This window comes from Crinia signifera, chromosome 6, assembly GCF_055691185.1.
Source record: "Crinia signifera chromosome 6, ASM5569118v1, whole genome shotgun sequence".
NCBI classification, from domain to species: Eukaryota; Metazoa; Chordata; class Amphibia; order Anura; family Myobatrachidae; genus Crinia; species Crinia signifera.
In genome coordinates, this window is record NC_139222.1 from 255109789 (window position 1) to 255122890 (window position 13102).

A 13102-nucleotide genomic window follows, 5' to 3' on the forward strand; every position below is an offset into this window, starting at 1 on the left:
CAGATTTCTAAATCGGACGCCCAGATACTACATAAGTACCGAAAAAATTGTACCCATTGTTACCATTAAAAAGTCCTCTGTACATAATTATATTAAATGCTGGGCATACCCATGGGTGTCCCCACCAATGTCCGCCCCTGGGTGTGCAAAAGGGGATCTGCACATGTTCATAATATACTGTACCATGCATATGCGCAGAGCCACAAACATCAGGACAAGGCCAAATATGATTAAGCCAAAATGAGGGCGCGTTTCTCCAGCAAACTGGTTCCATCAGTGTTGCTCTCCTCTAGATGGTAGACTTGAAAGAGTCAGTTAGAGATGCACTTGGGAACATCATTGGTCTATTATTTCAAAGGGCAATGATCTCCAAAGTAACAAAATCTAGTTAAACACCCTGTTTGTCCATTTCATATCTCTGCTGTTTAATAATAGCTGCTATGTTATTCCATGGTACTTAGTCCTACCTGTGTCACCCGGCTTGTATGTGGCTTTATCAGTCTGGATGAAGCACTTTTTATTATCGAATACTTCAGTGATTGCAAACCTCTTGGTCTCGTTGATATTGAGGTGTTCCCCATGTGCAAATGCATGGAGAGACCAGACTGAGTATTCTTCGTTTGTTACAGGAACCTGGTGAGAAGTAAGGGATCATTCATCACTGATTGACCAATTGGGGCTTATTGCATATCTGTGAGGTTACCAACAATAGATTGGATTTAAATAATGTCATTTACTTTACTGACTACTGAATTGTGTATACTTTAAATAAGTATTATATTATTTCTAATGCAATAAATTATAATTCACTAGCAACCCTCCCCTGCTTCTCATAAGTACATAATACACTGACAGCTGCGCGCAGAATGCTCTTATCAGCGTGGGCTTGAGATCCACAGCACTGATTGGGGCAGAGTAAGTAGGGGAGAAGCGGCATTGTAACCTGCATGATGCAGCACGGTGGTACAACACTACGGCGAGGGTGTATAGCATAGACAGGTTAATACGAATAGCGTAGGCTAGGGTATGTGCCGGGAACATGAATACGCCTAGAACAGCAACTGTACTGCTAGTGCTTGGCTATGACTTACACAGGGAGCGGGCACAGCTACATAGACGAGTGTTGTGTACCTCCCAGCTTTATGATAAATACATGATAGAGTGATGGTGACTGGGTGTTGTCTGTAATACAGATGAAGCCGGCCTCTTCTTTGGCCAGGGATCGCCAGCATGTCTCTGCTGGCGATAACCGGCGCAAAGGCGCTCCATCTGACTGGGACGCACGCGCGTGTCACACGCACGCACTTCCCAGTTTCAGGACGGTGCCGCTGCAGGTCCCGGCCCGTCTCCACAACAGGGAGACGGGCAGGGAGACGGAGGACAGTGGGGTGGCGAGGGTCACCGGGGGAGGCAGTGGGGGAGGCAGCGGGTGACAGAGCCAGCTCCGTAGCCACGGGGCGCTCGCGCCCCTGGCCCCATCTGTAGATGTAATTATGTAGTTCTGACCCAGCTACTTAGTACTTAGTATACTCCTACTGGCTGTTACGGCTGGTGTAGTAGTGCAGTGATCCTTCCTTATCTTTACATAGTATAAAGCCTTACATAGTATACAAAGCCTTACATAGTATATAAAGTTTATCATAATCAACCATTCATTGGCCCTTATTCTGATCGGTGCGGATATTCCCGCATTCTTACGGTGCGGTCCGCACGCCACGGTGTTTTGCCGCATGCGGCCATCGTCCGTAGAAACGCCCACGTGTCCTCCGCATTCGGACGGACTCACTCTTTAAGAACAGGGCGTGTTTACGGACGACATACAAACCATGCGTGTGCGGGAGAAACACTCCGATTCTGCACGGTATTACAGAGTATTACAGAGTATGCTCGGGAATACCGCATCCGAACGGGAGCCAAGCGGTGCTACCGCACGTAAGCGGAGTATTTACGCCAAACAACCCACTATTATGTATCTTCTGCAATACATCACATGACCCACTTATTCAATTACCTATCCTCACAAAAAACTTCTTATTTGGAATTGGAATCAATTAGATGCCAATATATCCTTACAAGCATGCCTAACACATGCATTGCACACATTAACCCTTACAGCAATTGAAGCAGCAATGGTTTCAATTAAAGCACTGACAAGCGTCCTATTAGTGAGTAATGAGTAAAGGAGTCGATTCTATTGGGTTCAGGTGTTAATGCTTGTAGTCATTAGGCGGTACGTTCGCCTACCGCATGAACGAGTGGTGTCCGCAAAGCAATAGTACACTTGTGGACACCGCACATTTCTGCCCTTTTTGGTCGCGTGCATTCGGAGTGCTATCCGAATGTACGCCCCCCAACATAAGTGTACTCCCCCGTGTCCGCCCATGTTTCCGCCCCGTTTTGCCCACTTTGAAACTACGCCCATGTGTCATTCCGCATGACGCCCATAATACGCCCCTATTTCCCGAATGATAGCGGTGAACAGTTCTGGACGGGATCTGGCCGAACTGGTACCGAGTCAAGGCGTGGCACATGCGCGTTGCGTTCTCCACGCATGCGCAGACGCCGAAAAGACGCGATCCGTAAGTACGCGGTAAAGTCCGCGTCAATCAGAATAAGGGCCATTGTGCCCAACAATTTCTGATGGCAGCCCTGGGTGGCTGCAATAATAACAGCAATTATGGGCACCGCACAGATGACCACATGCCCCATGCACACATCAGCACACCTGCACCCTGCTCCCCAGTGTCACACATCCAGGGGATGGCAGCATCCTAACACCACACATACTGACATCTGGTAAATAGTATCCCCTGTTAGGGTGGGTGCTGGATGACCTCACAAAAGTTGGGATTCCGATGGTCAGCAGACCGACGTCAGAATCCCAACTTCAGTGCGCTTGCCTCGATGTAGGAGTACCGGCAGTAGGAATTCTGGTTAGGTTCTTGTGCCACTCTCAGGACACGCAGGAAGCAGCACCCCCCATAACCAACAACAGCGCCAGCCAGATGGAGGAGGAGAAAGAGGCGCCTGGGAGCAGTGGCAGCGTGTATTTGTGGATGACTGTACAACCAATGGGGGCAATGCAGAAGGGTGGGAGGGGTGAACAAAAGCAGATGACACCTACAGCTTCTGTGTCCCACTACCTGTATGTGTAGCAGCAACAGCAGTCACTCAGAGGCAAACAGAACAGCAGCAGCTCAAAGGGGAGCTGGTGCTGTTGCTGGATTCTGGGTTGGGCAGCTTTCTACATGAACTGCAAGCAGTACAAAACATCTAACTGGGGATACTGTTTACCAGATGCTGGTACATGTGGCCAGGGGATTGGGTATATGACAGTGAGTATCTGTGTGCGGGTGTAATGATGTGTACATGGGGCATCTGGCCCTCACTGTTGCAGCCACCTGTCTGTTACCCCTTGTCAGTAAATGATGGTGAGAACACTCACTGCTCTGTGCATCTCTGTGGCACTGTGTCTGCTGCCACTTGCTGTCATGACCACTGAGAAGGGTTGATGGGTACTAATTACAGCGGGGCCCTGGTCTTCCTCACCCACTAACTCCCTCCTGGGCAGTCTGAGATGTCCCTGGCATAGAGGTTCCCTGGCTCCCCCTGCTCTTAAACTTTAAAAACTAATTTTTTCACTAAGGGAGCATGACCATGCCTCCCACGATTAGGCCACACCCCTAAAATATTACCAGGGCCGGCCAGCCTCTCAGCAGCACTGCTTACGTTCAGTCATAGAGATGGGCTTCAGGGACTTTGCTTTATACTATGTAAGGATATTTGTGGTACAGGTTGAGTATCCCGTATCCAAAATGCTCGGGACCAGGAGAATTTTGGATAACGGATTATTCCGTATTTCGGAATATTTTAATATTTCAATGATGTATTTTGAAGTATCTTGCATTTATGCTGTATAAACACATAATATACACACAAATATATTTTATTACCACATAAAATACACACAAATATATTTTAATTGTTCAAAAAACAAGGTTTCAAAACGTGAAACAAAATGTGTGTACTATCTCAGCACTGAATTTGAATGCCAAGCAATCATTGTCTTGCACATATATAGTGCCAGTTACATATCATGCCCCCAGTGATGCTGTTACAAATGTCCCCAGTGAGTTTTTAGCAAAAAAAAAAAAAAAAATTTCACTTTCTGGAAAGTCCGTATTTCGGAATAATTTGGATAACGGATATTCGGATACGGGATACTCGACCTGTATTAGTATATTAGCATCCTCCTTACCCACTGGAAATGGCATATACTGGCAGTCTGAATCACATGATAAGTTATGGTGTGTACACACGGTGAGATAAAGGCTAATGGACAATTTTGACTATCCGATTTTATCTATCAAATTTTGGCTAACTGCACTTAAGATTTACACTATCTTGCTATTTGGCCACATTCACAGGCAATATCGTCAAGATAGCCATGCGATATCGATGCCGCAGCATCGGAATCACACGTGGCTTAACACTATGCAAATTTGACTATCTTGCTATACGAATTTGATTATATAAGCCAAAATTGCACCGTGTGTACACAGCATTAAACCCTATATTAATCTTATCAGTGTTAAGGTTTGTACACATGGTGTGATTGGTGGCTGCCGATATCTATTCGATATTGGCGGCAGACGGGATCTGGCAGGGTGCCAACAGCAGCTGACAGAGAGAGCGGCATGGTGTGTGTGTGTGTGTGTGTGTGTGTGTGGGAAGGCATTAAGCAGCATGGCTATAACATTAAGGAGGAATCTCAGTTGACAAACCTTATATGCTAGACATGTGTACTCACCTGGAAAGGGAAACAGTTGGAGTAATCCGCGGTGTCTACTTTGTGCTCAGCAATAATGAGAGTGTCTTTATTATTGTGCAAGGACAGTTTGAAGTCAACAGCCCCATCTAGATCAAGGAAGGTCACGCAGGCTTTCTGCTGGGATCCCTGAAATGAACCTGTAGGAGCTATGATCACATAGCGCCTACATAGACACAGAAAGAACAAATAGAAATATTCCATGGTTTATATTATGAACATTTATAGAATAGGAATTATATCCTGATAGTTCTTTAATTACAAGATAAACTATTGTAAGTAAATATAAAATAAGTACCAATATTAACTTTACACCTAAGCTTTTGCAGCTAATGTTTATTAGGAGGCTCAAGGGGTGAGTCTGACTCGCAAAGCAGTAAAGATACGCTGCTAGCAAGCCATGTTACGGCGACCGCCACCTGCATGAATGCCCTGCCGCTGCCGTTTCTCCTCACAACCAATCAAGGGGTTGTGTGATGGAGACACATCCCCTCCCATGCTCCCGCTGCAGGATATAATAATTTCTCCTGCCTTCACAAATAAAAGTCAGTCTGAACTAACTTATATTTTGAAGAAGGAAGGGCGGGCAGTTGATGTCATGTGATGTCAGCTGCCCACCCCTGGCAGGCATCGGCCCACCCACATACCCATAGGAACACCCAACATTTTCATGGAGATACCCATCAACATTGCTTATTCCCATGGTCCAGCGCTGTCACTGCCCCTATCCCTCCCTCCTCTCTGCAAACTGCTCAGGGAGTGAGCAACTCGCCGTGGCTGTTCAACAGTGGCGGATTGGGCCGTCGGGAAACCAGGCGATTTCCCGGTGGGCCGGACCACATTTACTATCCCCCATGTCCGGGCCGACGCTCCCCCCCCCCCCTGCCCACAGAAATCATGTTCGCGGACGGCCGTGGCTTTGACCAGTTTAACGATGGCTGCGGCCGCCGGTCGCTCCTGGATGACGTCAGACTAAGACAGCTGCAGCGTCTGGAGGTAAGCAGCGGCACCACCTCGCCCCCCCCCAGCTGGTCACTAGCGCACCCCCACCCCGGCTGGTCACTAGCACTCCCCCCAGGCTGGTCACTAGCACCCCCCCTCCCCGGGCTGCTTCAAAACTTTTCCCGGGCTGGATCTCCTCGCCAATCTGCCCCTGCTGTTCATGGTCTGGGATTGCACATGCGCAGAAATGCGCTTGCACAAACTCCGATCATCAGGGCAGGGGCCTTAATTCGGATCACTACGTTTGATCCATAATCGGCCCCCTAATGTTTACATACAGTATTACAGTCACAGATGAAGCACAATGGAACTTTGCTGGCACACATATACAGTATACAAATGGACATTGCATTGCTCATAGCTGCCTACCCTCCTGCATTCTGCAGGAGACTCCCTGAAATAGCAGCAATCTCCCTCTCTCCCTCATTAGTCTAGCAATCTCCCTCATTTCACCTATCCCACATTATAATGTAAATTTTTGTTGGGTAAAAAGGAATGAGAGACAGATCCATTTATAGATACAATCACCTGCACCATTTCCCAGCACTTTACCAAGTACAGTATCTCTTACTAACTGCTTTGTGGCTCATCTACATTTGGATATAAGTCATTTTAAAAGATTCCTCTCAGATGTAGCAGTACACACCCACGCTTCTAGGTGCCACGTTCACAATCTCTTTTCACAATTTCTCCATATATGGAACTAGACACGCCCTTTGGGTGGAGCATGACACCCCCCCTCAATATGGTGCATTGCTAAATTATACTACCAACCATAATCTCCCTGAAACTAGTATTTAAAAGTAGGCAAGTATGGCATTGCTGCGTGCAAGCTAGCACAGTAGGTTTCTCATTCCCAATTATTACTTCCTCATGCAACAATGTGCTTATTTTGAGAGAGAAAGACACTCAGGGGGAAATTTACTAAACTAAATTCGTTAAAAAAAAAAATAATCGTATTTTCATAGTAAAATACTATTTTTGGGGGCGTATTCGTATTTTTGGCATTTACAAATAAGAATGAATGCACTATTGATAGAATTTGACAGGAATCACCATTCAAAAGAATGGTGATTCCTAATTTACTAAGCGGCCATATTGAAAATACGGCCGCTAATTAGCGTAAAACAGCCGCAGATTGACGGACAAATACGCCAGGAAAATACACTTTATTTTCCTGTTGTATTTGGCTGTGCAGGCTTCATTGTAAAAAAAAAATAGAAAAAAAACGGTGTGAGGTCCCCCCCATGGCTGTAACCAGCACCAGGCTGGTAATAAAAAAAATCAGGAAACCAGTCAAATAGGGGTTCTCCAATTTTTTTAAACCAGCCCCAGGCTCCAGGGCCGGGGCTGGTTCCCAAAATGTGGGGGAGGCTTGGTGGGACTCTTAGTTCCACAGTATTAGACAATAGTTTATTCTATTTTTTTTACACTTTAATCAGCCCAGTGACCACAGCCCAGGGTCACCGGGAACAGCACCAGGCTTCAGCCTGGCCAGGTAAGTCCTGGAGGGGTGGTGACCCCTTTATTGGGGCTGACTGGTGGGTAGGGTTAATTCTTGGACCTTATATAATAAGTGTCCCCCGGTTGTGGCATTACCCTGTTGGCTGGTTGGGCCTGGAGCTGGTTCGTAAAATACGGGGGATCCCTACTCATTTTGTCCCCTGTATTTTGGGAACCAGCCCCGGCCCTGGAGCCTGGGGCTGGTTTTAAAAAAAACCGGGGAACCCCTATTTGGCCTGTTTCCTGATTTTTTTATTACCAGCCCCGGCTCTTTCAGCCTAGTGCTGGTTACATCCGTGGGGGGGGGGACCCCACACCGTTTTTTTTAATTTATTTTTCTATTTTTTTTCTACACACTGCAGCCTGACTGATCCGTGCAGACTGCCTATACAAATTCGTATTAGCGGCCATGTATATGGCCGCTAATACGAATGAATACGACATTGGGGATTACAAAGCAGTCGTATCTGACTGCTTTGTAAATTACCCTCCGGAACACGAATTTGCATACGGCTGAAACAGCCGTATCCATTCGTATTTATTCGTATTAAGAATACAAATACAAAATACTGTATTCTTAGTAAATTTCCCCCTCAGTGCCACCAAGTTATACAGAACCTGGCCAGGAGGGGCGAGTTGGTGAGACTTGAGCAACAGAGTATGAGGACACATCACCAACATGTTGGTGGCTCAAATACCAGACAATGAATGAGCACCATGAATTATTATGTTTATCACTTGTGCAATTGTTCAATTGAAGAAGTAGGGATATTTACAGCAACATAGACGATGTGTAAGAGGAGACATAAGTGGAGAGATTGAGAAAGAGGGGCACAGGCATAATAGAAAATATGACTATCAGACCCCAAACTGCCATCATGGCCTACTTTCCAGGCCCTCAAGTTAAAGTATGGAGGTGGCATCTGAGAAGTTCCACAGCTGCCACCTGCATCAAGTACAACAAAGATGTCTTCCTCATAGACATCCTCACATAGGTCATAGTCAGGCTCGGTGGCGCCCCCCAGATCCTGGCGCATAAGGCATAATGGTGGTGCCAGCCCTGACTATACATGTGTTTTCATATATTATTTACAGTATGTTTGTCCTGCCCATGAATATCATCCTGTTGTCCTATGCTATGCTATGTTATGTTGAAAAAGGGACAGTTATCCCTACCTGTGATCATTTTTTAATTAAAGGTTAAGTTTTACATTTTAGCAAGTATCCCCCCCCCCCCCAAAAAAAAAAAAAAAACAAGAGTACCCTTTTTTGCACTATATTGATAGGAGATTGCCAACACAGTCATAATGTGATGTAAGGCATCTGTAATGAGCCAGCATCCGTAATTTTCAACATGATAATAACGTATTATAACGTATATGGTTACTACAAGAAAAAAAACCTGATACTGATGTTGGGATGCATCAAGCACAAAGACTTCAGTAGCTAAGGGGTTAAGACCATACTTGCCTACTTTTGAAAACTATTTTCAGATATTATTATCTTAAAGGAATCTTTTAAAATGACTTATATACAAATGTAGATGAGCCCCAAAGCAGTTAGTAAGAGCTTATACAGTATACTTGGTAAAGTGCTGGGAAATGGCGCTGATGATTCATTATAAATGTATCTGTCTCTAATTCCTTTTTTACCCAAAAATGTAACAGTGTGATATGGGTTAGGTGAAATGAGGGAGATTGCTAGACTAATGAGGGAGAGAGGGAGATTGTTGGTTTTTCAGGGAGTCTCCTGCAAAATGCAGGAGGGTAGGCAACTATGTTTAAGATAAATTATCCCCATGTGAATATACTCTGTATGTATGTATGTATGTATGTATGTATGTATGTATGTATGTATGTGTGTGTGTGTGTGTGTCTCTTCTACTACAGTAAAAATACAGGTCATTCATATCCAAAATCCACAATACACACAGTTATCACAAATAGTGTATAAAATACCTTCAGGCTGTGTATAAATAGTGTATGAAACATAAATTAATTGTTTGTAATTGCACAAACTTTTTTCATGCATAATATTATTAAAAATGTTGTACAGTATAAAGTTACATACAGGCTATGTACATAGGAAACATAAATGCATTATGTGCTAAGACATGTGTTTGTCTTACGGGTCTGACGCTGATGTAAGTGCTGAGCTGAAGATGGCAAGGCAGACGGACACCAGGAGAAGCTGCATGTTGGCCCACGAGTCACCTCTGGTGTATTTGTCTCTCTGTTGTCCTACAGTATATATATTTATATTCTGCCACCTACCTGCTGGAGGCGTATGAGGAAATTAAATATACCAAGGAAACACTTGGCTTAATAGTCGGATTTCAACACATGAACTCTTTTCTTCCATGCTCATGAACTAGAACTAATGTAAACAGATTCTACTTTGTAAGAACTTTTCTAAATGTTTTACTATAGATTAGTGTAAAACAATGGCCCTTATTCTGATCGGTGCGGTAATATCCGCGTGCGTTCGTGCCGCCGATGTTTGGTGTCTGCGCATGTGCAGAGGCGTCTCTGCGCATGTGCGAGCGGGGCGTACGGCCAAATCCCGCATGATATGTGAACACTCCGAACAGGGGGTGGAGAGGGGCGTGAAGGGCTATTTGGGCTCATTATCATATGCATACGCCCCGCGTTTCATGGGCGTTCCCATGCAAACGCTGGGCGTACGTATGGTAATGCGGCCGTGACGCACGTGTAGGGGGCGGACATATGACATCGCCGGATGTCAGCTGCCCGCCCAGATCGCTGCTTTTGCACGGAAAAATGTCCGTGTGGTCTGAGGTTGCGGGAGCTGGTGGAGCACTCGGTCCTGCATTCGATGGTCTGCGACCATCGAATGATGGGGGAGGTTCCCTTAGATGGAAGAGGTGTATTCCGTGAAAAATACACGTGCGGTCCGTTCGGCCAGCTTCTTACCGCGTACGGACGGAGTTGGCGATCCGTATGGAAGGCAGGGTTTCGCACGCACGGTCCTGGCCGCATAATCGGATCCGGCCGCACCGATCAGAATAAGGGCCAATGTTTGTAAGACAGAATCATAAAAAAGAAATGTAGCTGATAGCAGTGCACATCAGTGTAACTTGTATTGTGACTTACTGCATTAAATATTTTTATCTAAATACATGTACTGTATGTTATAAAATATACATCTTGCCCGAATACACCACACAGGGATTCTTTACAGTACCGTTGACACAGTTGTACTCGCCCAGTAGTCCCTTAGCCAGGGCGGGCTGGGCCGCGGCCCCCCTGGCTAGTCACATTTTCAGCTCCTTGGGCCAGCCACTGCATTGCAAGTTAGCCACTGCCAGCTTCAGCCTACAACACACAGGCTTCCCCGTGAAGCCCGCGGTGTCTCTGAGGCGACTCTCCCAAAATGTCCGCCTCCTTGGTGGAGACAGTCACTAGAGGAATTGCCATACCTGTAGTGTCTGCCGGAGGAGTGCAGTGTGCCCAGCGCTACCCGGAAGTGTGGATTCCAGTAGCGCTGGCACGCTGTTTGAAAGGAACCCCATCGGCAATGAGCATTTACCCCCTCCACCACGGCAGTGAACAAATTAAGACCCCTTGGCAATGAGCAAGTTAGACCCCTTGGCAACAAGCACTGTAAGACCTCTTGGCAACAAGCATTGTAAGAATCCTTGGCAATGAGCAAGTAAGTCCCCTTGGTAACAAGCATGCAAACCCCTCTTGCCCCTGACAAAAGCATATACAGTAAAACCCCCTGGCAACCAGCATGTAACCCTACATAGCAACAAGCATGTAACTTCCCCTAGCATTGAGCATGTAATGTCCCACCTGGCTACGGGAATAAAAATACCCCCAGGGCAACAAGCATGCAATCCCTCATAGCAATGGGACTGAATCCGCTGGCAAGTAGCATGTATCCCCTGACATTAAGTAATATACCTCTGACAATGGGCATGTAGGTAAGCAGCACTAATGTGACATAATATTTAATAGGCATTGGTGTGTAACATTATGTTTAATGGGCATTACGGTGTGTGGCATTATGTGTAATGGACATTACAGTGTGTGACATTATGTTTAAAGGGCATTACGGTGTGTGGCATTAATTTTAATGGGCATTACTGCATGTAGCATTATGTGTAATGTGCATTATATGTGCAGTATTGTGTAATGGGCATTATGTGTGTGGCATTAGGAGTAATGGGCATTACGGTGTGTGGCATTGTGTGTAATAGGCATTATAGTGTAAATTTTTGAATTGCACAGGGTTTGCAAATACTTGCTATATTTGATATTTCCCTTGTCAGGAAATATGGGCACAGAATGAATACACCCCAACATGACATAGCTATAGAGAGGACAGTAAGGGAGATAATTGGGATGGGTTGGTAGAAAAGCCATGGGCGACTTCGCAGCATTTGCTGCCAGCTAGCCCCTGTCCTTAGCCTCATGCACCTGAAACCTTGGCCTATAGCAGCCAACTTTTCCAGTGGAATTAAGTCCACCCAGTACTCAGATGCCCCCAGGTCTTCCTTTAGACAAGGTTGCTATAGGAGGCTGGGCGAGACAAGGGGTATACCTGGACCGGCACTGAGGCACACTAGCTCTAAAGAATGACAATAAGGAGACCCTTATAACAATGGTAAATTTAAGCACAACAATGCACAGGGTATAGGCCCTTATTCTGGTTCACTCCTTCTGGCAAATTCCTTCTTAGATGGACAAAACCATGGCCCTTATTCTGATCGGTGCGGCCGGATCCGAATATGCGGCCAGGACCGTGCGTGCGAAACCCCGCCTTCCATACGGATCGCCAACTCCGTCCGTATGCGGTAAGAAGCTGGCCGAACGGACCGCACGTGTATTTTTCATGGAATACGCCTCCTCCATCTCAGGGAACCTCCCCCATCATTCGATGGTCGCAGACCATCGAATGCAGGACCGAGTGGTCCACCAGCTCCCGCAACCTCAGACCACACGGACATGTTTCCGTGCAAAAGCAGGGATCTGGGCGGGCAGCTGACATCCGGCGATGTCATATGTCCGCCCCCTACACGTGCGTCACGGCCACATTACCATACGTACGCCCAGCGTTTGCATGGGAACGCCCATGAAACGTGGGGCGCATGCATATGGTAATGAGCCTAAATAGCCCTTCACGCCCATCTCCACCCCCTGTTTGGAGTGTTCACATTTCATGCGGGATTTGGCCGTACGCCCCGCTCGCACATGCGCAGAGACGCCTCTGCACATGTGCAGACACAAAACATCGGCGGCACGAACGCACGCGGATATTACCGCACCAACCAGAATAAGGGCCCATGTGCACTGCAGGTGGGGCAGATGTAAAATGTACAGAGATAATTAGATTTGGGTGACTTATTTTGTTTCTGTGCAGGGAAAATACTGACTGCATGATTTTACACTTCAATATAGATCTCACTTTGAAGAAAAAACCCACCCAAATCTAATTCTCTCTGCACAAGTTACATCTGCCCCACCCGCAGTGCACATGGTTTTGTCCATCTAAGAAGGATTTTGTCAGAAAGAATGGACTAGAATAACCCCCTAGATCTCACTTTGAAGTAAAACCCCACCCAAATCTAATTCTCTTTGCACAAGTTACATCTACCCCACCTGCAGTGGCCTCCTAAGAAGGAATTTGCCAGAAGAAGTGAACCAGAATAAGGCCCATAATACTAATAAAATCCTCCTTGTGGTGGAGTAAAAAGAGTCTCACTGCACCCTTCTATTAAATGCAACAATGCATGGGATATAAATG

The 13102-nt window shown here is 46.1% G+C and overlaps 1 protein-coding gene across 1 annotated transcript; it reads right to left on the reverse strand.

Annotated features, from left to right (window-relative positions):
- Positions 1–230: 230 nt before the first annotated feature.
- Positions 231–9562, reverse strand: LOC146009765 (alpha-2-macroglobulin-like protein 1). Its single transcript, XM_083150225.1, has 4 exons — positions 9462–9562; positions 4811–4994; positions 468–633; positions 231–289 (listed from the first exon to the last, which is right to left on the reverse strand). Exons 1-4 carry the CDS (start codon positions 9527–9529, stop codon positions 231–233), a joined length of 477 nt encoding a protein of 158 aa, XP_083006351.1. The 5' UTR covers positions 9530–9562.
- Between the last annotated feature and the right edge of the window lie 3540 nt (positions 9563–13102).

What these genes read in the sequence shown, in the direction of transcription:
- LOC146009765 (XM_083150225.1), bottom strand. Translation starts at nt 9,529, where the DNA reads ATGCAGCTTCTCCTGGTGTCCGTCTGCCTTGCCATCTTCAGCTCAGCA. An exon ending in CCAACTGTTTCCCTTTCCAG is followed by an intron (nt 634 to 4,810) that starts GTGAGTACACAT and finishes ACTTCTCACCAG; the next exon opens with GTTCCTGTAACAAACGAAGA. An exon ending in ATACAAGCCGGGTGACACAG is followed by an intron (nt 290 to 467) that starts GTAGGACTAAGT and finishes TCTACCATCTAG; the next exon opens with AGGAGAGCAACACTGATGGA.